This window comes from Notechis scutatus, chromosome 1 (assembly GCF_049901735.1).
Source record: "Notechis scutatus isolate UNSWTSFEM ecotype Mainland chromosome 1, rNotScu1.2, whole genome shotgun sequence".
In the NCBI taxonomy this organism is placed as follows: Eukaryota; Metazoa; Chordata; class Lepidosauria; order Squamata; family Elapidae; genus Notechis; species Notechis scutatus.
In genome coordinates, this window is record NC_142009.1 from 243019131 (window position 1) to 243046938 (window position 27808).

Here is a 27808-nt window from a genome sequence, read left to right on the forward strand (position 1 = left end):
TTCCCACAGATATTTTTTTTTAATACACTTGACAATTTTTACTAAGGAAATAAAGGCACACTAACCATTTCCAAATCAGGAAATTATAATCCTATCCCTCTCCAAAGAATTATGCCTTTTGGGAGCCTCTATATAAGATGAAGAATATAAATTTTAAAGTCACAATATTTTATTAGTAATATTATTTATTATACCCTATTGGAGTATAATCAGAAAGTTTAAAAAATTGATATAAAATGTTCAGATCTCCATTAAGGCAACATTGGTTGGTATGAAGTGCTTTCTTCCTGTAGCCCACTCTATCTTCGTAACATTTGAGAAGTGACCTGCAGTGTAGTGATATGATTTGGAATGGAATAGATTTAGTCAAAATAAGAGAAGGGAAAAAGAAATGTAAAAGGGATAACTGTGTAAAACTGGCCCTAACTCTCCAACTTATCTTCTGGTGTTGACACGCATGCATTGTTTTTCTATGTCAATATGGAAAGGGTTTGCCATTGCCTTTGTCTGGATTGTTGCTTTTTAGGATTTTCCACTTTGGTCTACATACCAAGAACTTCCTGGTTGATTCCATCTAAACACTATTGATCTGATTCTGTTTAACTTTTTGAAATGAACCAGAGCCACTTAATTTTACCATCTGCTGTAGGGAAGATTAAAACTGTTCCACAATCAAAGTGGTCATTACATATGATGAATTTTCATGATTTGAAAATTGGATTATTATCTGAAATACTGCATTCTTCCTACACAGAGGTTTACTTGAATGGTTTATTTAAAAAAAATAACACAAAGCTACATGGCAATGTCACAATGGAAACCCGTTCTTTAAACTGATTCAATTTCACGCCATTTATATTGCAGATGTTGTTTTTTCAGAATGAGCTTGTCATTCTCACCCCTAATTTTTGAGAACAAGAATATGTAATGAAGTAAAAAAACACACCAAAGGAACAGTTTTATCTGAATCAAACACAGCTGTAAATGAAGGAGAAAATTGAAACATTATTGCTAATTCATCCATTTTCCCCTTTGTCTGCTTACCTTGATATGCATCAATCTTGGCTTTGATTAGCATCCTTAATCTTGCAACTTCTTGTCTTTTCAGTTCATCCAGTTTTGTTCTCACCTTATGGCCAACTAAGTCTAGCTCTTTGCTAAACTTTCCATTCTGTCAACAAAGCATTGACATAAACAAAGCATTGACATAAAAAGTCGTCACAATTATTTTTCTAGAGGATAATTTCATTGGTTACCAATGTATAACTGAATGCACTAAGTAAAATAATAATATATTCTCCTAAAAGAAACCAAGATCTGAAATTTTCAAACCCCAAGCAAAACTTTAAAAGCAGAGGGCAGGAGCACTGATGACAGAGGTGGTATTCAGAAGGTTCTGACCAGTTCTAGAGAACCATTAACAGAAATTTTGGGTAGTTCGGAGAACCAGCAAATACCACCTCTGACTGGCCCTGCCCCCATCTATTCTCTGCCTCCCGAGTCCCAGCTGATCGGCTGGGTCCTCTTTTGCTGCCCTGCACAGAAGAATGGAGCTGGAAAGCAGGTTAGTGGGGTGGGGAGGGAATGGGGATTTTGCAGTATCCTTCCCCTGCCACGCCCACCAGGCCACACCCACAGAACCAGTAGTAAAATTTTTGAATCCCACCACTGATTGATGAGTATCCTTTTTACTTAATAATTCAGTGAAAAACAGTAAACTGATTAAAAAGATCCTAAATAGCATATATACCAAAGACTGGTAATGATGTAACAGACTTTATGCAAAATTTCTATCCATCTGTCTGTCCGTCCATCCATCCACCCATCTGGCTTACATGACCTCCCATCTCACCAAAACTAACTCTGGGTGGCATAAATTAATCCAGTAAAATAATCCAATTTTCAGCTCCTAGACAGATTTTTGAGACACTTCCCCCCAGAGGCAGAGCCTTCAGCACTAACAGCAATTTGTGTTTTCTCTGAAATGCTTTAATAGATGTGTCACTAACAGTATTTTGAAGCCAATATATTTAGACTACAATTATGTACACTATGCAGCATCTTCTACATCACAATCACTCTGGATTGTCATTTCTATATTGAACTGAAATCTTTGGAATGGATGACACCAAGAGCGCATGTTGTAACAAGTCATACCCTGATACTGAGATGATTTGGTTTATTAAAATGCACCCTGGAAAAGGCTGAACAATAACATTTTCGTTTAACATTAATTTCACGGGTAGTTTCCCAACACTATGTCTCAGCTGTTGTTTTCATGCTGGGAGTCAGAAAGGAAAATCATTCCTCACTTGAAGTGAGCTGCTGCTTATTAGCTATTGAATACCAAACTACCTTTGATTGGCCTGGTTGAAATCCATCAGACAACAGGCAAAGTTGCATAGGAGAGTATGGATTAATGGATATTTTAATCTGGATAAAACATTTGTTCCGGGGTAGTAGAAAAAAATAACAGTACTCAAGAAGATCACAGCATAGGAATGTTAAAGTATTTCTAAAACTCTTCAAAATACTTCAGCTACAATTGTAGTAGTTACTCTGCACTACAAGTACACTAGCATGGACACATATCACAAATTAATACAGGATCCAAAATAATTCATTTTATTTTCCATAGATTCTTTTTCTAACTAGAAAACAGAGAATTCTAGCTTTTGGTGTTTCCCCCCCAAAAGCTACATATTTAGCATTGTTTCAGAGACATGCTTATAGCAAGTGATTTAATTCTCTCTCAATGAACACAGGGAAGGTAAAACCAATGACCTCATTTTTTTTCATTTTATTAAAATTTACTAGTTATTATATTTACCTTTATATCCTCCATGTTTGCTGTTTGGAGTTTCTCTCTGAAATGTGTATCTGTCTCCAAAACGTCTATCACTTGCCTGAGATAGGCATCATAGTACAATCCAGTGTCCTTTAAGATATACATATAATTACCATTTCCTTATTAAAGTAGAGGCAGGGATGAGAAATGTTGCTTTATCTATATAAAATATTTCATCTACAGTAGGTATTCATTATCCTTGCTGATTTTCCAACAACCAATTATAATCTTTTCTTGTTCAGTGCTGAAGATGTAGTAGTGGTAGTTTGAATCAATCCTCAACATTACGGCCATTGCGGTCACATAATTAGTATTTGGGCAACTGGCAACTCGCTTGCATTTACGACTGCATATAAATACAACCTGCCTATCTCCTTCCATATCTCTGTCCTTTTGCCCCCCTCACACCGCTAATGATACCTATCACTACTACAACCCCCCTCGCTGCGTCCAGCTTATCTTCACCATCTTCTTTTCTTTGCTGCTGGTCCTGGATCCAGGCGCTGGGCAAGGGTGTAAGCCTCAAGATATGCACACTATGAGCAACGTTGGATGGCAGGGCCAGGCCTGGTTTGTGAAGAGGGACTTGCGAAGGGGTCACCAGGGGCTAGCAAAGTCTCACAAGGCCTTGCACACTGCCAATAGCTGCCACCCACACCACCACTCTGTCTCTTTCCCCAGTCAGACCCAGCAAGCTGCCTTCAGCAGACAAAGCTCTGCCACCCTGCTGCACACCTTGGGGTTGTGCCCTTGCCCAGCACCTGGATCTCAGGCTAGTAGGGGAAGAAAGAAGATGTCGAAGATGGGGAAGTATAGATAGGTATCAGTGGTAGAGTGCAGGATGGAAAAAGGGCAGAAATGGGGGAAGATAATGGAGGGCAATTGAAGCACACACTGAGGTTATAATTGAAGGCCAGGTGCCCAAATTTTAAGCAAGTAACTGCAGAGGCAATACACTGGCCATAATTTTGAAGACTGGTTGTAATTACCACTAATTCAGCAATGTCATAACTTCAAACAGTTGCTGAATGAATGGCTGCAGAGGGAGGACTCCTGCAAATGCTAAAATTTGAGCTAAATTGTCCTCAGGGGTGGGATCCGACAGGTTAAACTACCGGTTCGGTGATTTACGATGTGCTTCCCTGCATGCTGCGCGTACATGTAAATCTTCGTCAACTTGCTGCCTGGACAGCTGAGCAGCGCTGCGTGCAGGGAAGCAGCGTTTCAAACAGCACTTTTTTCCTGCTTTTTCAACCGCAGCTGTGCCTTGAACGGTAGCAGAGGTTGAAAAAGCAGGAAATAAAGGTCAGGTAAGAGCCCAGGCGAGTGGTGGGCCAAAACAGCAGCAGACATAGAGCCGGTTCTATGTCTGCTGCTCTTCAGAGCTACCGGTTCTACAGAGCCGGACAAAACCAGTAGAATCCCACCCCTGTTCCACCTGCATTTATTATTTTTGCAAATAAGGCAGTGATAATGCATCCCAAACACCTTCCTTCTCCTATACTCCCCATAACAACAACTCTTTGAGGTAGGTCAGGCTGAGAGAAAGTAACTGACCCAAAGTCTTGAACCATATTGATTCAAAATTGTCTACTATAAGGAGAGAACTCTGTAGAGAAACCTGTAGGGAAAAAAAATAGTATTAACCAATGCAGATCAATGCACCTGTTTTGACTTTGGTTAGTCCTGCCTCTTTCATTAGTATAACACTTGGGACTAAAATTTGAGCTAATTCCACCTTCATTTATTATTTTTGCAAATAAGGCAGTGATAATGCATCCCAAAACACCTTCCTTCACCTATACTCCCCACAACAACAACTTTGAGATTGGTCAGGCTGAGAGAGAGTAACTGATCCAAAGTTATCCAGTTGGCCTTTCATGGCTAAGGTGGGAATTGAGCTCATAGTCTGCTTCTTTCTAGCCTGGTGCCTTAACCCACTAGACCAGGGGTCCCCAAACGTGGCAACTTTAAGACTTGTGGACTTCAACTCCCAGAATTCTCCAGGCAGCATAGCTGAAGTCCAAAAATCTTAAAAGTTGCCAAGTTTGGGGACCTCTGCATTAGACCAACCTGGCTATAATTAAAGATATTAAGAAATAATCTGTAGCCTAGGACAATGCTTTAAACCTCACTTTGCTTTTATTTAACTTTTTTTGTCTTGTCTTTCTTTGGCTCTAATATTCCCAGAACCCAATAGGGATATATCTAGATGCAGCTAATCTGTATGCCACAGAGGATCTAAACACTGGTAATGTATTAATTCTAGTCTGAAATATTGCATTGTTGGAAAAGCTGCTATTGAAAACCACATTTAATTAAAGGACTTACCGGATTATCTACTTTTCCGGGGTATGTTTCTTCCTCCTTTACTTTTGTCTTGTCTACATCTATCGGCACTGCTTCCAATATAATTACAACATAGGTCAGCAGCAAAACACATTGTTGTAGTAAAGTAGTTCTCCATCTTATCTGAAATAAAACAAGATATCACTCTGAGCAATTTCCAGTATTAAACACTTATTTTTCCCTGCTTTTCCCAGTGCCGATATGTGACTCCATCATAATATCCCTGCACTGGTCTTTCCTCTGCCAGTCTCTATAAGGACCTTACAGCACATATCACACTGAGACTGACTCTAGTGTGCAGTACACCTCTGCAAACCTAACCTGTTTCCTACCCACACATAATATTTATTACAACAGCCAGCATACTTCCATTTTATGCACACCAGACCACAGCTATCTATACCTATTTTCCTCTCCCCGTTTTCAATTTACAATCAATCAATCAATTTTTATTACGGTCACACAATAGCATTACAAATAAAAGCATTAAAAACAACAACAATAAAAAGTAAAATGAACAACAGACAAAATAATATATTACAATTAGTGGTAGATTACCCAGTCAAGGGCCTGCCTAATTTTGCATACAGCATAACAGAATTTGGCCACATTCAAAGAAATTACTCCTTACTGATCTGATAGCAGTAGTTGTGTGTACAAAAAGATCAGTATTTAGTTTAGTTTTCTTTATTGTCATTGCACCTCGTATAACGAAATCAAACACCATCTTCAGTGCACATCATGACCATGAAAATAAACACAAACACACATCCTTCACCCTTCACACATTGAACTGTAAACCCCGACTCCACACCAACACTGCACTATACAGCAGAATTCAAAAGATCTACTGCCCTAGGATAGAAGCTGTTTTTCAGCCTATTTGTCCTTGTTTTTATTATTCTGTACCGTCTGCCAGATGGTAATAGTTCAAAAAAAGGGTTCCCCAGGATGAGATGGATCTTTGAGAATGTTTTGAACTTTCTTAAGGCAGCGGGAGCTATAAAGCTCTTCCAAAGAGGGGAGAGGGTAACCAATGATCTTCTGGGCAATGACATTAACCCTCTGGAGCGCTTTCCTATCTGCCACTGTGCAATTGGCAAACCATACAGAGGTGCAGTATGTTAAAATGCTCTCTATGGTGCAGCGGTAGAAGGTTACCAGCAGTTTCTCATTCAGTTGTTGTTTTCTGAGAAACCTCAGGTAGTATAATCTCTGCTGGGCCCTTTTGATCAGGGCTGCAATGTGGGCACCCCAGGTCAGGTCCTCTTTTAGGGTAACACCCAGAAACTTAAAACTGGCCACTTGCTCCACTCGGTCTCCATTGATAAGCAAGGGCTGGATGTCTGATCTGTTCCTTCCTGTATTTATACTATACTGTAATATCCAGTATTTCCTGGGTATTATATTAGGCAAGGTGTTATAAATCGAGTCCATGAGTCATAATAGAAGATGAAATCTAGCAGGACGTGAGCTGTAGTTTCAATGGCCTCTTGTCCACAAAGGCATAATCTCAGCTGATAATCCTCAATTTACAACAGTTCATTTAGTAACCGTTCGAAGTTACAATGACACTGAAAAATGTGACAATGACCGTTTTTCATAGTTACAACCTTGGTACCATCCCCATAATCATGTCATCAAAATTCACAACTGGTTGACAACTGGTTCCTATTTATGAACTTTGCTGTGTTCCAAGGTCGTGTGATCACTTTTTGTGACTTTCTGACAAGCAGAGTCAATCGGGAAGCCAAATTCATCTAACAACCAGATTACTAACTTATCAACTACAGTGATTCATAACAACGGTGGCAAGAAAAATCATAAAATGGGGCAAAACTCACTTAACAAATGTTTCACTTAGCCACTGAAATTTTAGGCTCACTTGTGGTTGTAAGTCAAGGAAGTTTTTGTGAGAAAGCCCTGAACCATGTTGATTCAAAATTGTCTACTCTAAGGAGAGAACTCAAACCTGTAGGGAAAAAGAGTAGTATTAACGAATATGCAAAAATGTACATCCATGCACCTGTTTTGACTTTAGCTGGTCCTGCCTCCTTCCTTAGTATAACATTTGGGACACAGTGCACTACCTTAAATATAGCTCTTAGGAATTTGGACTGCATCCTTTCCAGAGGAACAAAAGAAGAGTCAAAAAGAGCAGTTGTGCAATAGTCTGAGCTGAATGTAACTTCACTTTTGCTGGAATAGATTGTGGTCTTCTGGAAAAAAAAAGGTCCTTTTGCAAAGATCTTGGTTTTATTACTGTAGATTTCAAAGGCCTCTTCAGAGCAGTAACTAGCCAGAGCGTTCAAGGCTCATCTAAGTCCAACTTGCATTTGTGACAAAAGTACGATATCCTTTGTACATAACAGGGATGCATTATGTCTATTAGTTAATTTTGAGGGAGGGTGCTCTAATTGGTTTAATTGGGCCACAAGTGGATTTACAGAGAGATTAAACAGCAGAGGGGCTAGAATGCATCCTTGCCTTTCTCCTCTCTAGGCTAGAATTTCAGTAGCGTAGTGGTCTTGCATGCTGCATTGATTCTGGAGTTTTTGTAAAGATTATGCATTAGCAATAATAGGCATCTGTCAATGTTTGTATGCAGAAGCTTAGACCAGGGCCTTTCTCTGGGAACTACTAGATCGAATATGGACCTGAATCAATAAATGTAATATATAAAGATGAGCCTGGTTTAGACATGTGCACTATTTTTCGGCTAAGTGTTGAAGAATAATGGCATGTTAATAATTAGTGTCCAGACTCAAGCCTGCTGGTTCATCTGCAATACGTGCTCTAAATCAATCCAAATCCAATTGACTAATTTGTGGTACACATCTCTATCACAGAGTCTACTAATTATATTTAAGAGGCTAATAGTTAACTGACAGGTTTTGGGTGCCCTTTTTGTAAATGGACACAATAATGGCTAGGCCCCAATCCTCTGGAATTTCCACAGTGTGATCAATATAAGTAACTGGAAGGCAAGAAAAGGGGTCTACCATTCTAGATTATTTCGTAGTATTTCAGATATGATAAAATCATTGCCTGGAGCTTTAGCAAGCTTTAGCTGATCAGTCATCTCCAATTAACGACTCCATAATCCCTTGCGGGATGTAGTCTGGGCAACTTAATGGAGCCGAGTGTTTACTGCCGGATGCCCTTCCTGCCACCAATGCGGAGTTATATTCAGCAGATATATTCTCATCTTGCCCAGAGAGAGAAGTATTTGCCTCTACCTAGGATTGAACTCACAGCCTCCTGATTATGAGGCAAGAGCTCCACCTCTAGGCCACTGCACCAAAGCTTTCACTGATCAATGAGTGGCTTTATTTCAGAACTTGTAACTGGGGCCCAATTTGGAAGCAGGTTAACGTCAGGAATCTTGTGTGAATATAATGCTCTAAATGCTCCCCCCCACTACAGAAGGAGGTTTAGGATAAGGGAGTAAAAAGGACTTAATCAAATGGGTAGGAGACTATCGGATGCCAAAACAGAGTAGAGTTCCAGGCTTGAGATACTGTTATCAATAGCTACCAGAAAATTCTGGTGAACTTTTTTTTGGCTAGATGTTTGTATTGTTTCTTCAGGAATATAAGCTCTTGAATAGGATGCTCTACTGGGTTCTCTTTGTATACTTTAAATTCTCTCAATCAATTTACTTTTAAACTCAAAAAATTCTGTATATCAAACCAGAATTGAGGGAGGGTAGGCCTTACCCACTTGTTTTCTTCTCTCTCTTTTTTTTTTTTTTTTTGATATCTGAGTGGAGAGCACTGTCTGGAGTAACTGCATAAATTGGACAAGTATCTGCAAAGGGGAATTCTCAGAGCTCTCACTAACTATGGTAGTATGGAGATGCAATGCTGCTTCAAATAGAAGCAGCTGAGAGGTTTACTCACTACGTTTCTGGGAGCATTTAATACAGGTCAGCCCCATTCTGGATCGGATTCCCAAACTGGAATGGGTTCTGTTTCCATAAAACAATTATTGAAAGGTTTTATGGCTGTAATACCTAAGAGATGATCACAGTCAATTTATCAATTTATAACAATCCTGTTTTCAAAACCTACCGGGGATTATGTGCCCATAAACCTTATGCCCTTGGTTTGTTACGCAAGCAAGACCTTCCCAACCTCCTTCATTCTCTTCCCAAGGCTTCCCTCGCTCCTGGACCTTGAATTTAAAAACCATTTGCAATCTGAATTCCTTCCAACTCAATTTCTTTTTTCCATCCTCCAGTTGACCTCTGATGCAATGCTAAAGACAACTACTAGACCAGCTACTTTCTGTATTCATTCCTCCTGACTCATCTGTTTTATCTCCAGCTCTCAACGCCTATCAGTCTTGTCCTTTTCTCACTCACTGATACTTTCAAGAGGAGGCTTCCAGAGTATTTCCAAGCTTGTTCCTCAGGCAGAAAACTGTCCTCATCACTACACATGCTTTTCGTGTCCTTATGCGACCATTTGAAAAGACAATGCCGCAGCTAAAGCTTTTTGTCCTTCACCAGGGGTCTGTGGATCTACCCACTCACCTCCAACATTAAAAACGAAATACTGCTTCACTTTTTCCCAGATCTGAAATTTCTTTACTATCCCCTATCCCAGGGGTAGGGAAACTTGGCTCTTCTATCACTTATGGACTTCAACTCCCAGAATTCCTGAGTGAGCCATAAAAGGGTCCCCATCCCTGGCCTACTGGTTTTTCAGTTGTGGGGGAAATCAATTTTTGACTTGAATGGGACTGTTTAATAGACAAATGTAGGACTTGAATGGGACTGTTTAATATACAAATGTAGGACTTGAATGGGACTGTTTAATATACAAAGGTAGGACACATGTCCTACCCTTGTATATTAAACAGTCCGATTCAAGTCAAAAATTGATTTTCCCCACTACTGAAAAACCAGTAGGCCAGGGATGGGGAACCTTTTATGGCTCACTCAGGAATTCTGGGAGTTGAAGTCCATAAGTGATAGAAGAGCCAAGTTTCCCTACCCCTGCCCTATCCATTTCAAACTGCTTTTCATTTATACCCAATCCTTTCATCATCTGCCATGGCGTTCTCTCCAATTTCCCTCTCTCGTCTTCAGCTAACATTCTTCTACTCCATTGTACAAAACTCCGCTCAAAAACGGTTAATCATACTAATAAAGGATATTATTTTAAAACAATAACTAATTCTATTTGCAACAATAGCAAATTTAAAAGCCTAATTAATCTAATTATCCTTTACTATTCCAAATTTTCATGTGGAATATTAAATATGTATTTTTGATATTGGTGATAAAAACATGAATGCACTTTATTCGAGCAAGGATGGAAACACTGGAGATAGCAGATTCTCAATAGCAGTTCAAATATTGTATGGTTTCCTGAATGGTAGAAGACAGAGTAAATGGTCTTTGAAAGGGCTTGCCTTGAAGGACAGGAAGAGTTGCTATCAAGGCAATGGTCAGATAAAGGAAACATGAGTTCTGGGTAGGAATGTAGATGTGTAAATGTCACAGACAGGCTCTTCCCTGATTCATATGAAGATAAAGGAAAGGAGGGGAGAGAGATGTTTGCAAGATTCTGTTGCCATAACTTTACAATAAAAATAGTATAGTATAGGCCTACATGAGATTGATGTCCTAATCTTTGTCTACCTTGAAGGGTTAACGTTAGTCAACAGCAGATTTAATTCCATTCTGTTGTTGGAACACAGCCAGCCCTCACATATTTGCCAAATAAACTTTCAATCAGGATTAGGAGTTAAACCTTTTATGCAAAATAGGACAACGCACAGCAGGGGGATGAATGGCAATCATAGCTTCAAATTATGCTTGGAAGTTGAAATATAAGACTGGCATGAGACTCTCTTTTTATCTCAGTCAGATAAGAGAAAAGTCTATGTTCCTTTTTCTTCTTTCTTTGTAATTGGAAGAGCAAATAGGAAGCTTGACTCCTTTTGCACTTCAAAAGAAAGAAATGCAGAGTGAGGCCACAATCCCTGCTGGTTCTTGGGTATTCAGGTGAAGAAAAGATCACCCTATGTGGGCTTCAGCAATCCCTCATCACTCCCAACGCATGACAGAGAAATGGTCAGCTTAGTAACTGTCCCTACTCCAATTTACTTTTGTGCTATAGTCAAAAGTTTAGAATTGGACAGAAGTAATTAAACTGGATGAAGAAGAAAGAAAACAGTAAAGTCAGCAGAAGACAACCAAAGTGTCACCTAGTTTACAGGTCAGCCATTCTCTCTTGGTCAAAACTATCACACAATTTTGCCATCATGGATGTAAAATTATAAGCAGCTCCAAAAAATACATAAAATTGGAAAAGTCTTCTGTGCAAAGATTATTTCAAAATCAGCCGGAAAAGGGCAAATATGTTAACACTTTCTTTTTCTTTCTTCTCTCTCTGGTCCCTTCTCTCCCCACTCTCCCCCAGCCGTGTGTGTGTGGAACCTCATAAAAACCAGACTGGATGGAGCTCCAAAGTTCACCTAATGCAAAGGCCTCTTAAATTCACATTCTCTACTCAGTGGAAATCCCATAACATGGCACAATTATAGCAGCATCTTTCTGTTCTTCTTCCCAGCAGTAAGTGTTGAGAAATACAGCGTTCTTGCCTGTGATACTAATGGTAATGTATAACTACCATGACTACTAGCCAGTGAGACATCAACAGTGAGAACAAAGTTCAATTTTCCCACTTGGCAATGAAGGTTACTAATCATTTGCCCTCCTACAACTCATGCTATAATAAAGATAGTGAACAGATAAGAATTGTGTAAGGATATCGAATGAAATAGTGGTGGTGGGGCGAATGACAAGGCAGACAAAATAGAATATATGATTTAGGTAATAATTTGCAAGTATTTCACACATAAATAAAACAAATGGGAAATGTTTAAAAAGAGAAGGTGCATCTTTGGCCCAGCAAAAGAAGAAGAGGTAGACTACTAGTCAAACTTTCCTTAAAATTATATAACTGGAATCATTGCAGCTGCAATATCTCATAACAGATGTAAACATTATTTCCAATGACAGTCATAATGCACATGTAGAATGTTTCCCGATAGCTTGTTTTCAAAGCATGTAGTACTTTTAAAGATAAATACTGGCAGTTCAGCTGAATCTTGGAAATGGATGATAAGCCACAAAGTTATGTAAGAACCTGAAAATTATGTGCTAGGAACTTTTTAAAAAGTTCTTGAAGGGAGGCAAATCAAGAGGTTGCCAGAGCATGGCATCTCTGGTTATGTTCTCTATACGCAAGAATGGCCTTGATCGGGCACACCAGACTCAGCTGAGTTACTAACAATGCTGATGAGACTTGTTCAAGAAACATGTATTGAACTGCACATTTTATCTCCTAAGGGGACAGAATCCCGAAAAAGAACAATTTTAAATATACTATCCATTAACCAACTCTCTCATTTAAACTGGATTTCAAACTATTATTCTTTATCCTCATTACTTCTTTCATGCAGAAGCTCAACTCATTCATAATTTAACATGTGGCACACTGAAACACGTCTGCAGAATATATACCAGAGAAATCTATCACCATCTTCTACAACCCTCCTGCCAAATAAGAATAGCATCACTGAAACACATTCCTTCCAATTTTCATCCCAGGAAGGTTATCCAGAAAGGCATCACATTAAATGGTACTCAAGATTAAATCAGGCAAAGAAAAGTAAGCCAGAAGTATATTTTCTACTTGTATTTTGATACGCTATGTCATTGTTGAGATAGAACAAATGATTAAAATCTACAGCTTGCTTATTCAATCTTCTGGACACACTTGCAATTCAGATTTTCTCTGCCCTGAGGGAATCAGAACACAAAATTATGGTTAACTTGGTTTATAAGCAGTTTGTTATCTAACTTCTTGCTGGCAGTAAAAGCCAGAGCCCCAGTATACATAATTTGGCTGCTTGCCTAACTATAGCAGGCTCATCTATTTGAGGGCAAAGTGAAGAGATGCACAATCCCAACTTATAGGTTGTCCTTGCATAATGACCACTCATTCAGCAACAGTGCTGAACCAGTGGTACTTATAATCAGTCCTCAAAGTTCCAGTCCTTCCAGCATCCTTGAGGTTACGTGATTGCAATCTGGACGCTTGACACCCGGCTCACACTTATGATGGCTTCCTTACGTACATTTATCACATTTACATGATTGCATTTGCGACCTTCCCTGTTGGCTTCCCTCAAGCAAAGTCCATGGGGAAGGTGACAGAAAGGATTACAATATACTTCAGTAAGGCTCACACACGGCAGCAACTTTTTCTCCCAAGGAAACTGACTAAGGCATCATGGTACCTCCTATCTGTGGCAACCACCTGCACTCTCTTTGACCAGGCAGTACACCACCCCCAGTCCCATCATGTTCACCCATGCACTCTGGTGCACCTTTTGTACACTTAGCAGCAATCACCCCTTGGTTTCACCATATTGTGCCACATCTCAATGGCCACGAGTATACCTTCATGCACTTGACGGAAGTTATTCCCAACTCAGCTGCACTCACATGCATTACAATCACTGCTCTCATACCCTTGCATATCTGGCAGCAGATACCCCTGGCCCACCATGTTGTGCCCCACTGGCCACTCATGCACATTCCCCCACTCATCAGCAGCCACCCTCAACCCTGCTGTACTCATGCCATGCCAGCCATGCCATGCACCTTCGCACCCTGGCAGCAACCACTCATCTACCCACCAGCCTGCTTGTGAGCCCCCTGGGAATTGGCTGTCGGCTTCCTCACAGACTTTGTTGAAAGCTGGCAAGAACTTTGAGGAGGTCTTCGCTAAACAACAGAAATGGGGAATGTCAGGATTGCCATGTTTAAGCAATGTGGTCATGTGACATCGTGCTTTACAATCACATTGCTTAGCAACAGAAATCCCAGTCCCAATTGCTGTCATAATCCAAGGACTACCTGTATATGCTAGCTTATCATAATCTGCAGAGTGCCCCCACATTTCTCTCAGAGATCAAAAGTCATTTATACAAGGGATCTTTCTCTAGAATCTTTCTCATTCCAAATCAGCCTAAAATAAATCAAGGTCATTTTAAAAGAATTTAAAAGCCTTTTATTTAGCAATGACATCATGTATATTCATTGATCTAAACAAGGGTGTCAAACTTGCGCTGTCACGCATCATTAATTGATGTATCACAACTTTTTTCCCCTTTGCTAAACTGGGCATGGGTGTGGCCAGAGCATGACACATCCGGTCCGCGAGTTGGATACCTCTGGTCTACACAAAAAACTATGAAATGGAACAATTGAGAAAATGGGTGTTGGTAAATTTACCTGAGAACGTCCTTTCTATCTATGCTGCTAGAGAGCCCAGGATGGGTATGACTCCTCCTGATGACATCATCAAGCTGGGTCCATCTAGTATAAAAGTAGCAGCCTGTGGGAGAAACCACCCAGCTTTGGTGAAGATACTTGACAGTCTTTAGTGAATGTCTCTGAAAGCCAAAACAGAATCGTGAACCATAATATACCTCATGACAATCCAGATGCAACAAGGGAGGGGCTGGGCTCTCTAGAAGCATAGATAGAAAGGGCGTTCTCAGGTAAATTTACCAACGCCCATTCTCCTCCATGCTCCTGCAAGAGCCCAGGATGGGACATACCAAAGTCTTCATGTCCTTGGGAGGGTCCTCATCCGGTCTCTCACTCCGAAGTACGCACCACTTGCTGAAGAACCCGTCTGCCAAAAGCCGCGCTTGTGGAGGCATAGGAATCCAGGCGGTAGTGATGAACGGAGACGGGGATGTCCATGTAGCCGCTCTGCAAATCTCCTTTAGGGGTGCTTGGGTGGTCCAGGCAGCCAAAGTTGCAGCACTTCTAGTGGAATGTGCTGTCAAGCTGTGTGGTACTGGCAGAGCTTTGGCTTTGTAGGCCTGTGCGATGCAAGCCCTGATCCACCTGCTTAAGGTGGCAGGAGAGGCCTTGTTCCCCCAGTGGGAAGGGGGAAAGGATACAAACATAGCCTTGTCTTCCTAAACGTTGAAGTGCATTTGATATAAATTCTAAGAGCCCTTCTCACATCTAAGGTGTGCCACTTGCACTCTAAGGCGTGGTGTGGACGGGAACAAAAATCAGGAACGACTATGTCTCAGGATCTGTGGAATACAGAATTTATTTTGGGTACAAAGGTAGGGTCTAAACGAAGAACAACTCTATTGTCGTGAAAAGTACAGAGGTCCTGCCGTATAGATAGAGCAGCCAACTCTGACACCCTTCTAGCTGAAGTGATGGCTATGAAGAAAACCACCTTGAAGGTCAAGAATTGAAGGATGATGGGACAAGGAAGGGAAGGAATCTCAGGAGATGACTGAAGCAAGAGCCACTACTTGACGGCGTAAAGTGTTAGGAGCCAGACCTTTGTCAAGGCCATTCTGGAGGAAATGGAGGACCTGTGGAACCCCGCTACTGTAGGAGAGAGACCTTCCCTGTGACACCAATGACAAAACCCTCCAGGTGGCATTGTACATATGCATCGTAGAAGATTTATGAGATGCCTGGATAGTAAGGATGACCTGGTCTGGGAGATTGGCTTCTCTTAACAGTTGCCACTCAAGCGCCACACAGTCAATTTGAACCACTGGGGATCTGGGTGAAGCAGTGTCCCCTGATGTAGTGACATCATGTGGTCTGGAATCCTCCAGGGAGTGGCTACAGACAGGTTCACCAGATCTGCAAACCAGGGTCTCCTGGGCCAATGGGGGGCTAGGAGAATCAGCTCTGCCCATTCATCCAACATCTTCCGAATGACCGCCGGAATGATGGGAAGAGGGGGAAAGGCGTAGAGGAGACCGGTGGGCCATCTGCTCCGAAGTGCATTGGTCCCCTCCGCTCTCTGACAAGGAAACCTGGTGAAAAATCTGTTTACTTGAGCATTTGGGGGAGAGGCAAAGAGGTCTACCTCTGGGGTCCCCAGGGATCTCTGAGGGAGAGATCCCTGAAAATGGACTGGGGAAGGGGCCATTCTGCGTGGTCGACTGGGCTCCTGCTTAGCCAATTGGCCTGGGAGTTGTTGACTCCCGAGATGTGGTCTGCTGTGATAGACAGCAGATGTCCCTCTGCCCACCTTCCCAACCTTTCAGCTTCCCTCATGAGGGCCCTGGACCTTGTGCCTCCCTGACAGTTGACGTGCGCCTTTGCAGCCATGTTGTCTGTCAACACTAGCACATGGGACCCCACTATCCTGTCCCTGAAATGTTTCAGGGCTAGATAAATGGCTCTGAGTTCTAGCCAGTTTATGGGCCCAGTCCTGTCTAACCGGGACCAGATCCCTTGAGCCATGAGACACTCCATGTGGGCTCCCCAACCAAGGAGACTTGCATCGGTGGTGTTGATCGGTCTGTCCGGTTCCTTGAATGAGAGACCCTTCGAAAGGGCAGGGGAAAGCCACCACTTGAAGGAACGGCGGACCTCTGCAGAGAGCAGGACCTTGGTAGATGTGTGGCTGGTTCCTGCTCATTGAAAGGGGAGCAGGAACCATCGTAGAGCCCGTGAGTGTAGCCGTGCCCACCAAACGATGCCTATGCATGAGATCATTTTGCCCAAAAGTTTGGACAACAGTGACAGGGAGACAGTGTGTTGACGTTGGACCTGTCGAATGATCTCGATAAGGCTCTGCCCTCGGGCTGGAGACAGAAAAACTTGGCACAGAGTTGTGTCGATGATGGCTCCTGGATGGAGCAATCTGGTTGTTGGGAAGAGATGGGTTTTTTTTGGAGTTGATGGAAAAACCGTGGTACTGGAGGCAATGCAGAGTGGTTTGAAGATCTTGATGGGCAGAGTGGGTGGAGGAGAACAGGATCAAGATGTCGTCCAAGTAGCACTGAATCCTCACTGGAACAGACCGAAGCGAAGCCACCAATGCCAGTTAGTAAGTTTGTGAAGACTCTTGGGGCAGACGAGAGCCCGAAAGGAAGGGCTTGATACTGGAAGTGTTGGAGTAAAAGTGACCTTTGGACTTGATCGAGAGCTGCTTTGGGCCACGGATAGGATAGATGAAGAAGAAAGATACTGGAAGTGGGAATTCTGGTAACAGAAATGGAGAAACTGGCGATGATGAGGCCAGATGGGAATGTGGAGGTAAGCCTCCGTGAGATCAGTGGAAGAGAGGAGATCGCCCTCCCGAACGCTCTCCAGAATAGAATGCTGAGTCTGCATTTTGAAGCACCTTTATGGGATAAACTCATTAAGAAATTTTAGGTCGAGAATGGCTTGCCACCCCCCCAAGGCCTTAGGGACCACGAAAAGCCGAGAATAAAGCCCATGTCCACGTTGTAATTCTGGTTGAATGGCCCTTGTATTGACCAGGTGACTAATGGCCGATTCCATAAGTGCCCTTTGTGAACTGTCCCTGGAAACGGGGCAGAGTAGAAATTTTTCTGGGGGTGGTGATAGAAATTCTAATTGTAACCCCGACCTTACTGTATTGAGTACCCAGGCGCCTGTCGTTGGCTTCTCCCATCTGGAAGCAAAAGAGCCCAAATGACCTCCAGTGGGAGGGGAGAACAAGAGATTATTTAGAGCGACAGAAGGAGCGACCCCCTCCCCCACGAAAAGGCAGTTTACCCACAGCTTGTTGTCTGCCGGTAGCCTCATGGCATTGATCTTGACGCTGAGAATATGCTCTCTGAGGTCTGGAGAAGCGAGAAGCATTTTCGGGCCTGAATGAGGGAGGCCGGTATGGGGTAGGGCGGAAGTCTGCCCTCCTTCCTGTTGATGAAAGGACTTTCCTTTTGTCTTTTGTTTCAATAACAAATGGGTCAAGGGCATCTCCAAACAGCTTCTCACTGGTACATGGAGCAGAAGCTAGTTTCCACTTTTGTCGAGGCTCCGCTTGCCAATTTCATAGCCATAGCAGTCTCCTAGCTGCCACTGGTGACACCATGGCCCTAGAAGAGAACTTAGCGGCATTGAGGGTGGTGTCCGCCGAGAACTCTGCTGCTGCTATGATCTTATTGAGGTCTTGATGTGACCTACAGTCTGATGGAGGTATGCAGCCTTGAAGTTGGCGTAGCCAGTGGATGGAAGACCTTGTAAAAAATGATGCAGCAGTCGAGGCCCAGAGGGCCCAATCCGAGGCTTGATGGTTACGCTTCAGTGTTTGTTGGGAGCGTTTGTCCTCTGCCTTTTGTACATCCTCAGGCTTGGTTGGAGTGCTTGAGGAGAAGGAGGCCACAACTGGGGTGTCTACTGGGGGAACTGCCAGAGCCGTAGCTAAGGAAGGACCCATGTTGTAGAACTGCCTACCTTGGGACGATAGGCGGGGGCCTGCAGTGGGGAAGGCAAATTGTTCCTTGACTAAGTCAAGAAAGATGATGTGGGAAGGAAGGACCTCCGAATGAACAATGGGTTTGGAGAAGAGGGAATCCCCATGCCCCGATTGTACCACTTGAGGCTCGGGGGCAATTTCCTCCAGTGACACCTGAGCTGTTACCAATGCCTTGTGTAGGAGAGGCTGGAATAAAGCGGATTTGAATACAGAAGCCGAAGGAGGCTGATCAGGCCTCAGATCTTCCTCTTCCTCCAAGAGGTTGGGGTCCCAGATGTCTCCCTCTTCCAGATCACAATCAGGGGAGGGGCTGCGCTCAGATGATTCCTCATATTCTCCCTGAGTGAGGTCCACTCCTTCCGCATAGGTAAGATGGGCCCTTTGTTCTACACAGCGAGGTAGTCCCCTTTGGGGAATCTGTGCTAGAGGAAAAGCTGGGAGTCTGTCTGAAGGCTTGAAAATGTGTTGAAGCCCTTCTACCAGACCCTGTCTGATGGCTAAGGAGACTACTTTGTTGATGTCAGAAGATCTGCCACTCGATGGAGGATCCAGGGGCCGAAGACCTGCTGCTGTTGGAGTAAAAGTGACCTTTGGACTTGATCGAGAGCTGCTTTGGGCCACGGATAGGATAGATGAAGAAGAAAGATCCCAAGGAGTCTGGGCGAAGTTGGGACCTGACCTGCTCAAGTCTTGAGGTCTTGGTTGGATTTCAGGTTGCTCTGGGGACCAGGATTGGAGGTGGCTAAGAGGAGCTGGGGTATCTTCCCTCTCCCTAGAAGTAGCTGGCTGAACAACTAGAGGATTGGCTGGCTGGGAAGCCTGTTGTAGTTGACCCCTCATTTGCTCAACAGTTTTGTTGAACTGCCTTTCTAAGGCTGCATGCCTTCGTTTCTCTGTCTTTAATTCGGCCTGGGATGTTTACTTAGGGCCCAAAGCTTTGGCCCTAATCTTGGCCGCCACCTCCCTTTGTACAGACTGGGAGCGTTGTCTCCTTCTCTTTCTTTTGCCAGCTTAGAGGGCCTTGAGAGATCAGGCCTAAAGGCTCTGTGTGGGCCATGTCTTGATCCATAGTACGCATAAACAGACACAAAGGTGCTGGAAGCGATCCTCACTATGTGTTGTCTATGCAGTAGCCTGAATAGGAGCTTATGAATAGTAGAAGCTGGCCTTTGGGGGATGATGCCACCTAAAATAGCCGCTCGCTACTTTCTTTAGAAGAAGCTTTCAAAATGGCCGCTCGCCATGTGCGGTTGAAGGAAGAAGCCTCCAAATTGGCCGCTCACAAGAGCTACAGGCTATGCAGGGGTTAAATCGCTCCTTAGACTGTAAACAGCCCCAAACTGAAAATTTATGATCAGCTGAGAGGCGCTGTTATCGCTGATACGAACTTTACGATAGTTGCGGCCGAAATCGCTGAGGGAAGACTGTGGGGGAGGATCAAGAGTTACTCCCTACTTACAGTCTCCCTCGGTTGAAGAAAATGTCGAATCCTCGGCGTTGCAGGAGAGTGGGGCCCCTCTCTCCTGAAGGCACAGCTGCACCAGTTCCCTGTCAGCTATGCCAATGATGAAGATAGATTTTGCTTTTGCTGCTAACTAAACTGCTTTCAGAGACACCAGCTTATGGTCATCAAAAGAAGCTGAGTCAAAGCTGGGGGGTTTCTCCCACAGGCTGCTACTTTCATACTAGACGGACCCAGCTTGATGATGTCATCAGGAGGAGTCATACCCATCCTGGGCTCTTACAACAGCATGGAGAACAGTAGATTCAATGAAGTGCAGTGCATTCTCATTTTAAGAAAATTCTGCCAATTATATTGGAGTCAACTAAGATTATTATTTTTTTGTATTTACAATCACGGACTGATCAGACATGCTGGTCTGGCATATAATGGAAATCTTAAGCATGATCTCTCACAAGTTAAGTCCTGCAGAATGCAATGGAACAGCCTATCTGAGAAACTGCTTAGGACTGTAGTCTCAGACCTAAAACAAAAACTGGATGAAGCAGACAGACCTAAGATACATAGAACAGTATTCATTTCCTTATTGGAAAATGAATTACATGTACCTAAACAATTTCTTCTGCCATAGTCAATGACATTTAATCAATGCATTCTTTTTTTAAAAGTGGAATGACTGGTCTATATTTCTTCTTGGCAAAATGAACAGAGTTACTGGCTTCCAGGGACAACCTGCTATATTTTTGGCAGCTGTGATGAAGATGGAATTTCTGTTTAATACAGTCTGGCAGCCAAGGTTGAGAAAAAGTACACCTAAAAAGTTAAAGATACAAAGGCTTGCAGATGGAGCTTTTCTCAGCCATACTTACACAACTATTAGAGGTACAGAACATATATTACCACATCGCTTGCTGAAACACAGCCAGTTTATAGCTTAGTATTGACCAAAATAACTGAAATGCCAGTTTTCACTGTTTAAGTGAAAAATTTAAACATTATTTTTTAAAAAAATAATTGCTGAGAAAGACTACTACATCAAGATATGCAGTTAAAAGGGGAACATTTATACACAATGGAAGGCAGCATATATACCTAATGCTCCTGCCTCCAATTCCTCCCCGATTCCTCCTGCCTCCCCAATTCTTCCCCACTACAACTCTGTGAAGTGGGTTGGGCTGAGAGTAAGTAACTGGTCAGAATCACCCAGCCAGCTAGCATAATCTAGCCCAGCACCTTAAGACTACACTGAAGAAACTCTCTGTTTAGGAAATCACTGGATCTGTTTCTAGATTGAGAAGCCTATTGAAAGTCAAAGTAATTCACACGATTATCAAGGAAACCTTAAATACTGAAGATCCGTAATTCATCATTCAAAATAAACTAAAAGCGTGAATTCGCTGCACACTTATCTCTCCCACAACGTTGTTTATTTTGTTTGGTCCCTTTTTTTTCTCTTGTCAACCCATCACGTCTGACTCTCAACAATATAATGGAGGACCATTTAAGATCCACTAAACCTGAGAAGCCCACACAATTGGCAGCAAATATACATCTTGTATGATTTGTTTTTTTAAAAATCTAACCAGGGTGCTCTGTATAGTATTTCAAAGGGAGGTCTGTAGAAATCCTATAACCATGGGCTAGACTAAAAAATTGAAAAAAAATTGTGAGATAAAATATTTAGCTTTTAAACTTAAATATAACAGTTTTATATTATCCTATCCACACCGAATCAATCCCTTGGTCAGTTGCTACAGAACAAGCCAGTATTATAACGTCCTCATCCAAAATGTATTGATAGCCACTTTACAAAAGGAATGTATTAACTAAAAAAAGATTTATAAATGATAATTGATCAATAGCCTTTTTTATGTTCAGTAGCAATAGTTTACATGCACGACAATGTGGACAGGTAATCCTCAACTTACAAGCACAACTGAGCCGAAATAGGTATGCTACAATGGTTGTAAATATGAAAAACAGTCATAAGTCACTTTTTCAGTGTCATTGTAACTTTGAATTGTCACTAAATGAATGGCTGTAAATCGAGGACTACCGGTATTCCATTTAAGACTGGAGGAATACTTTCATCACAAAAGGAATGAACTGCATACCAATGAACCAATTTTATTTTCCTAGTGCATCTCAACACATTGACATATGCAACTATTGTTTCAACTCTGAAAGATTCTTGTACAGAATCTTTCGGATTGTTAAAACATTAGACCCATACAAAATGTTTTTACCAACAATTCTAAAACAATTGTATATGGTATAATTTACCACACAGTTTTATCAAACAAAACCATACAAAATTCAGAAACAACAGCCATATTTAAAGCTGAGCTCCCATAATTATGAACAGGTCCAACCATTTATCACTGTATCAGATCCAATTAAAGCTGATGAAAAAGCTTGACGTTTATGACCAGATCTGCATAATAAACCTCAGAAATCTAACTTATTTACCTCCCAAAGTATAATCAGAAAACTCTGGATACCCCACTGTTTTGGAATTTGATATTATTAAATTTGATATTATATGGTTTTATGGATCCCATCTCAAAATTTCAGGTTACCAGATTTTGCAGAAAAAAATACTTTCCATTCATTATCTCTATAAAAATAATTCTAATTATCACAGATGTTAACTCATTTTATGCTAAGTTGTCCAATAAAGTTGGATTAAAATATTTAAAAGTAGCATCTTTGCTGGCCTAGATTATCATGCTTGTATGCATTAACAACTACTTGTCTTTATCTGATTAGATTCTAGGACTGCCCAAATGCCACATGACTCACATAGTTGGCACTATGGTCACTCCCATAGCTTCACAATACAACGTGTCAACGTCTTTTAGCTAGTTCAAAGCTTTCTTATCTCTTATCCTTAAAAGTGGCTTCTTGGGGATATATTGATGGCATTTTTCATTAATACTCCCCATAGATTGGATGCATTGCAATGTTCTATCAGGACTTCACTGGTTTTCATGTACCTTATCCAATACTAGGAAAATACGTAATGGGCATCATCAAATATAGCATTTATAGCCAATCACAATACTAATGATAGCGGTTCAAACTCAACAGAAAAAACACAGTGATGTAAATCAAAAATTCTTACAATAAAATGCTCACAAAACAAAACAAAAATAAAAGAATAAAAATATCACCAAATAGCACTAGGAATATTTTTTTCTAAATAATCCCAGAACAGAAAGCAATGTAACACTGCTTTTCACCTTCAGTTCCAATTAAGACCAGTTAAAAGAAGAAACACATTTTTTACAGCCCTTTAAAGTAAGCCTATACTTGCTAAAAAAAAGACATTGATAACAGACCCAGAAAACAAACCCCACAATAGACACAGTCTCTAGATCAGTTCAAAGGATTTGAAAAGAATTATTTTGGTAAGAAATAGCTGCTTTTGAAGTTCTTCAAAGGTTCAGCATCATTTCCCCTTAACAAGACCAAACGTTCTTACCACACCAAATGTGTTAACCAGCTGACAAATGCAAATGCAACATCCAGCAGCTGGTTATTGCTCACTACAATGTTAGATTGCATCAACATAAGTGTAAATTCCAAATCATGGAATATGACGGTTTCAATTTAGCTTGCATGATCAATCCCCAATTTCAAGCATTATAACAAAACTTGAACAGCAATAATCAGAACGATGATAATCATACAGTATTTCAGTCCTATGAATATGCACTGAAGGAACTAGGAATGTTTGGCTTTCCAGAGAGAAAACGGAAGAAGAATAGGAGAGCATTCTAGAGTGCAAAGCACGGAATAATACTTATAGGAAAACAAATTCCAACTGAATATTAGAAAAACTTTCTAGACAGGAGCAGTTCAATGATTAAAAATTACAAGTACACAAATCACTTACGTTTCTCCCTTTGGTTGGATAGTTCAAGCAGACAGCAACAACTGTCTGCGTGGGATATTTAATTTAGTTTCCTTGTCTAAGCAGGGGACTAGCTTCCATTGTCTAAATAGCTCCATTCCAATTCTTTTTTTTTTAATCAGACTTATCAAGAAGGAATCGTTTAGATGGCATCTAATGTCCAGCACGCTTCTTTTTTTAGAGTTTATAGCTGTTCTCCAAATTGTTTTATCCTGCCTGTAGTGGAATAGTTGGAGACTATAAATTTTTTTCTAAAATTCTGCTTGCTGAAGATTTTTCTCCCCCAATTCTAAACTCAAGTAATTAAATCTATGCCACTTTTATATCTCAAATTAGCAATCTCAAATTAGAGTTTATATTGCTGACTCATGATAAGACAAGCACTAATTTTCAATCTTAAAATGTAGGAATAACAGATGTTTGAAAATGGATTGATATGTGCTATAAGTCACACGCACTCATTTTTTTTCTACTTCATGGAAGAAATTATGGATATTTTAGTACATGTGGTACAGTAGCTGCAGCACTTTCTATATAAAGGGGAAAGGGGTCTCCAGAGCTTTCTCAACATGCAGCATGTAGCTGCCCCCCAAAGCTTCACTGAAATCCTTTGAAAACATATATTTGATTGAAGGGGCTGCTGATGTGTCCTACCTTTGTGCCTAGAACTTCCCAGCCAGAAGCTCTCATATCTTGAAAGTTGCTGAGGTTGAGAAAATACTGGTCTAAAGCATCTTTTTCCTTTTAGCTCAAAGCACTGCCCACCCCAACAGGTTCTGCTAATTTGCTTGCAAAACTGAGACATTCCTAAGAAATAGAAGAATGGAGAGAAATCCAATGGATCTTCTCTCCCAGCATTAGGAAACATGTTATCCTCCAGATGTTACTGAACTACACCTCATCCCTCAACATTAACCATATTTACTTAGTGAAATGGGCCCTTTGGAAGATCTGGAAGATAAAGAACTGGATGGTTTCTCCCATGTGGATTAACAGATATATATAAAAAAGAAACAGCTTACAATCCTTTATTCCTATTGTGTTTAGCCTCAACAGTCATATGAAAACATTGCTTCTTGTTAAAGCCTTAACAGAATTATCATATTTAGTTTTATATCTAGCTTTTCTACTAAGGAAAATGCCAGAATGGCTAATAATAATAAAGAATACAGATAAAGTGAATCTACTACTAAATGTAACAATTATAAAGACAAAAGGAAAACAATTACTGGTGAAGAATTATTGATTTTTTTGTATTACAGATTTTAGATATTTGCATTCTCAAAATATTTCACCTAATGCTTCTTCCTTCCACTTTAAAAGTACCCACCTAAGAAAATGTTGCAACTCCTTGGTAATAAAACTGTTACTGTTTCAACACTAAACAGACTAAGTGTGGTCTGTGGTTGTATGTATTACCTCAAGCTTAACAGTAATTTGACATTATTTTGAATATTAATAATATAAAGACTATATATATATATATATATATATAATATATATATATATATATATATATATATATATATATATATATATATATATATATATATCCCTTTCTTCAAGCAGTTTAAGTATTATTCTTAAACTAATTTATCTTAAAAACAGTTCTCAACTTACTTCTAAGTTGTTGAAATGAAATGGTGCCGTTATATTTTCAAGAAATACTTTAAAAGAGCAATTGGTCCTAAATTAGCCAGTGACTTGTTGAGGCTGATTTCAGTTCTAATTTAATATCTTGTACTATATGGTTTATTTATATAACACCCCCAATTGTATACCATTATAATATAACTCCATAAATTAAAAAAAGTACCCAAGGAGGCTACAATCTTTTTTAAAAAATGGGAAAGATAAAGATAGAAAAGATTGAATGCCAATGAAGTTACAAAGACTTAACTTTGTTCATTCCCTCATGCTAATACTCCCACATGGCAGGGCACATAATAATGTTCTTAAATTACAGGCAGATAGTTCCCAGTTTAACTTCTTAATGATAACAGCACTTTAATCGCTTGTCACATTTTCAGGGGGGAAATGTTCAAATTTGGATTCCTGCATTATACAAGTAGATGTTTTGATGGTTCCAATAACATATGTTCAGGTGTTTTGATATCTTTTTATTTTAAATAAGTCCAATATGCCAGGGGGAAAGACTAGCTTGAAAGCATGAATCATCAAACAAGGAAGGATAAAAAATTCTTGCAATATTAATTTTCAACTTTATATTAAAATATTGCTAAACTATCAAATGTGGACTTTATTTCAACTGGGCATCATTATCTATTATGAATCAAGCTATAGAAGTTAATTTGCTTCTAAGCAATGTATTTCAAATAGATCTAATAACTTAATACAAATAACTATACTTTATCCTAAATTGTTCTGCATTTCATATACATCTTAATAACCAAAGCCAATAAATCATTTGCTACTTTACTACAAAAAAGCTACTAACGTCTCCTTCTCAATCTTCAGAGGAGGCAGTACTTACAAAATGTGATGTTAAAACATGCATTTTAACTTAGAAACAGTTAATTCAGTTTATATAAATTACTGTTTTTATATATTGTTGTATGTTGCAAGACCATAATTAGAAAAATGTCAATTTAGTAGTAGTGGTTCATTTTCTCAGAATATCATAGGAGTTTTCTGAATATAAATGACCAAGCCTAAAACAATCATAAATGATAAACATATCATTTGTATGGGATCATACTAGAAGCTGATATGACAAACATTTCATCATCCAATAATGATACAGTGCTGTAATACTAGAAGCTTGTATTATTACTCATCAGATTGTGCTTAAATGCCATTTTCCACAACCCTATTAATTCCAGTTTAAAACTGTCTTTCACAACAGCTTTCCTAAACTTTGGAAAACTAGAGTCTGAAATAAGGGATGGTGAAACGTAACCCCAAGGTAACTTCTACGTCTACTTTAATGAGTGATACCACATTCAGGCAGCATTATACAAACCTTTGCCATTTCAGTTTGTACCTTTGGCTGACTTTAAATCATTACCCACTCTTTGTAAAAACCGGAGTGTTTTCATCCCAACGGAGGGCATTCGAGAAACTTTACTTCCTTGCCATTCCTGCTGTCATCCAATGGGGAACTCTGAATCCATATGCTAAAGACAGAAATCCGAGGATGCTAATCCTTTGGACCGGGTTCTGCTTCACCCACACTGCAACCTTCTCTTGCGGTGCCTGTCAAGTTTTCCAACTTCCCGCGGAGAAATGCACACTCCAGGGCCGGTCGGCCAGCCTGGATACTCTTTCTATAACCCACCCCTTTGACAATGCATGCAAATTGTGAAACAAAACCCCGAGCATTGTTGGGTAAGGGAAGAAACTTGGGGTAACCCAAGCTGATCCCCCATTGCTCTGCTCCGGCAAGGATCCATAGCTTACCTGCTTCCTTCGGCAAGGATCCATAGCTCTAGAGGTGGAGACCAGGTGATCCTGAGCAGGTTGCTTTCTCTCGACGGGAACCCTCGAGCCGAAACAGCAAAATACCCCGGCGTCGGGGTTTGTTTCGTGCACTCCCCTCTTTTTCCCTCCCTCCCTCCTCTTTCCCTTCCCTCCTTCTCTTTGCCAATACACCCCCACCCCCGAAACTGCTCTCTCGGCAAACCTAGTCCCTGTTCCCATGGTGACAAGTACCGCCTCTTGCGGCTCACGGATTGGCAGGGGCGCTCCCCTTTCTGGGGATCGCGTAGGGCGACGATTGGGCTACCTCGAGACAACCAGGTACGGTTGCGCGACCAGAAATGAAGTGACGAAGCTGCGTTGCACCGAGGGAAGGTACGTGGCGCTAATAAGAGTGGGCGGGGCCTGGTTTGTTTTTTTGTTTTTTTTAAACCTCATTGACGCGCTTGCTTTGAGAAGGGGAGCCGGAGTTACGGAATGCAGAG

General features: G+C 40.9%; 1 protein-coding gene across 1 annotated transcript in view; it reads right to left on the reverse strand.

The window, feature by feature from the left end:
* The window catches only part of NUCB2 (nucleobindin 2), a 44788-nt gene extending 17408 nt beyond the window's left edge, over nucleotides 1–27380 (reverse strand). The window contains exons 1-4 of the mRNA XM_026668321.2: nucleotides 27306–27380; nucleotides 5180–5320; nucleotides 2831–2938; nucleotides 1045–1171 (exon numbers count right to left, since the gene is read on the reverse strand). Coding sequence (XP_026524106.2) covers nucleotides 1045–1171; nucleotides 2831–2938; nucleotides 5180–5320; nucleotides 27306–27329 — 400 coding nt within the window. The 5' untranslated portion in view covers nucleotides 27330–27380. The remainder of the gene's footprint in view (nucleotides 1–1044; nucleotides 1172–2830; nucleotides 2939–5179; nucleotides 5321–27305) is intronic.
* Nucleotides 27381–27808: the final 428 nt, after the last annotated feature.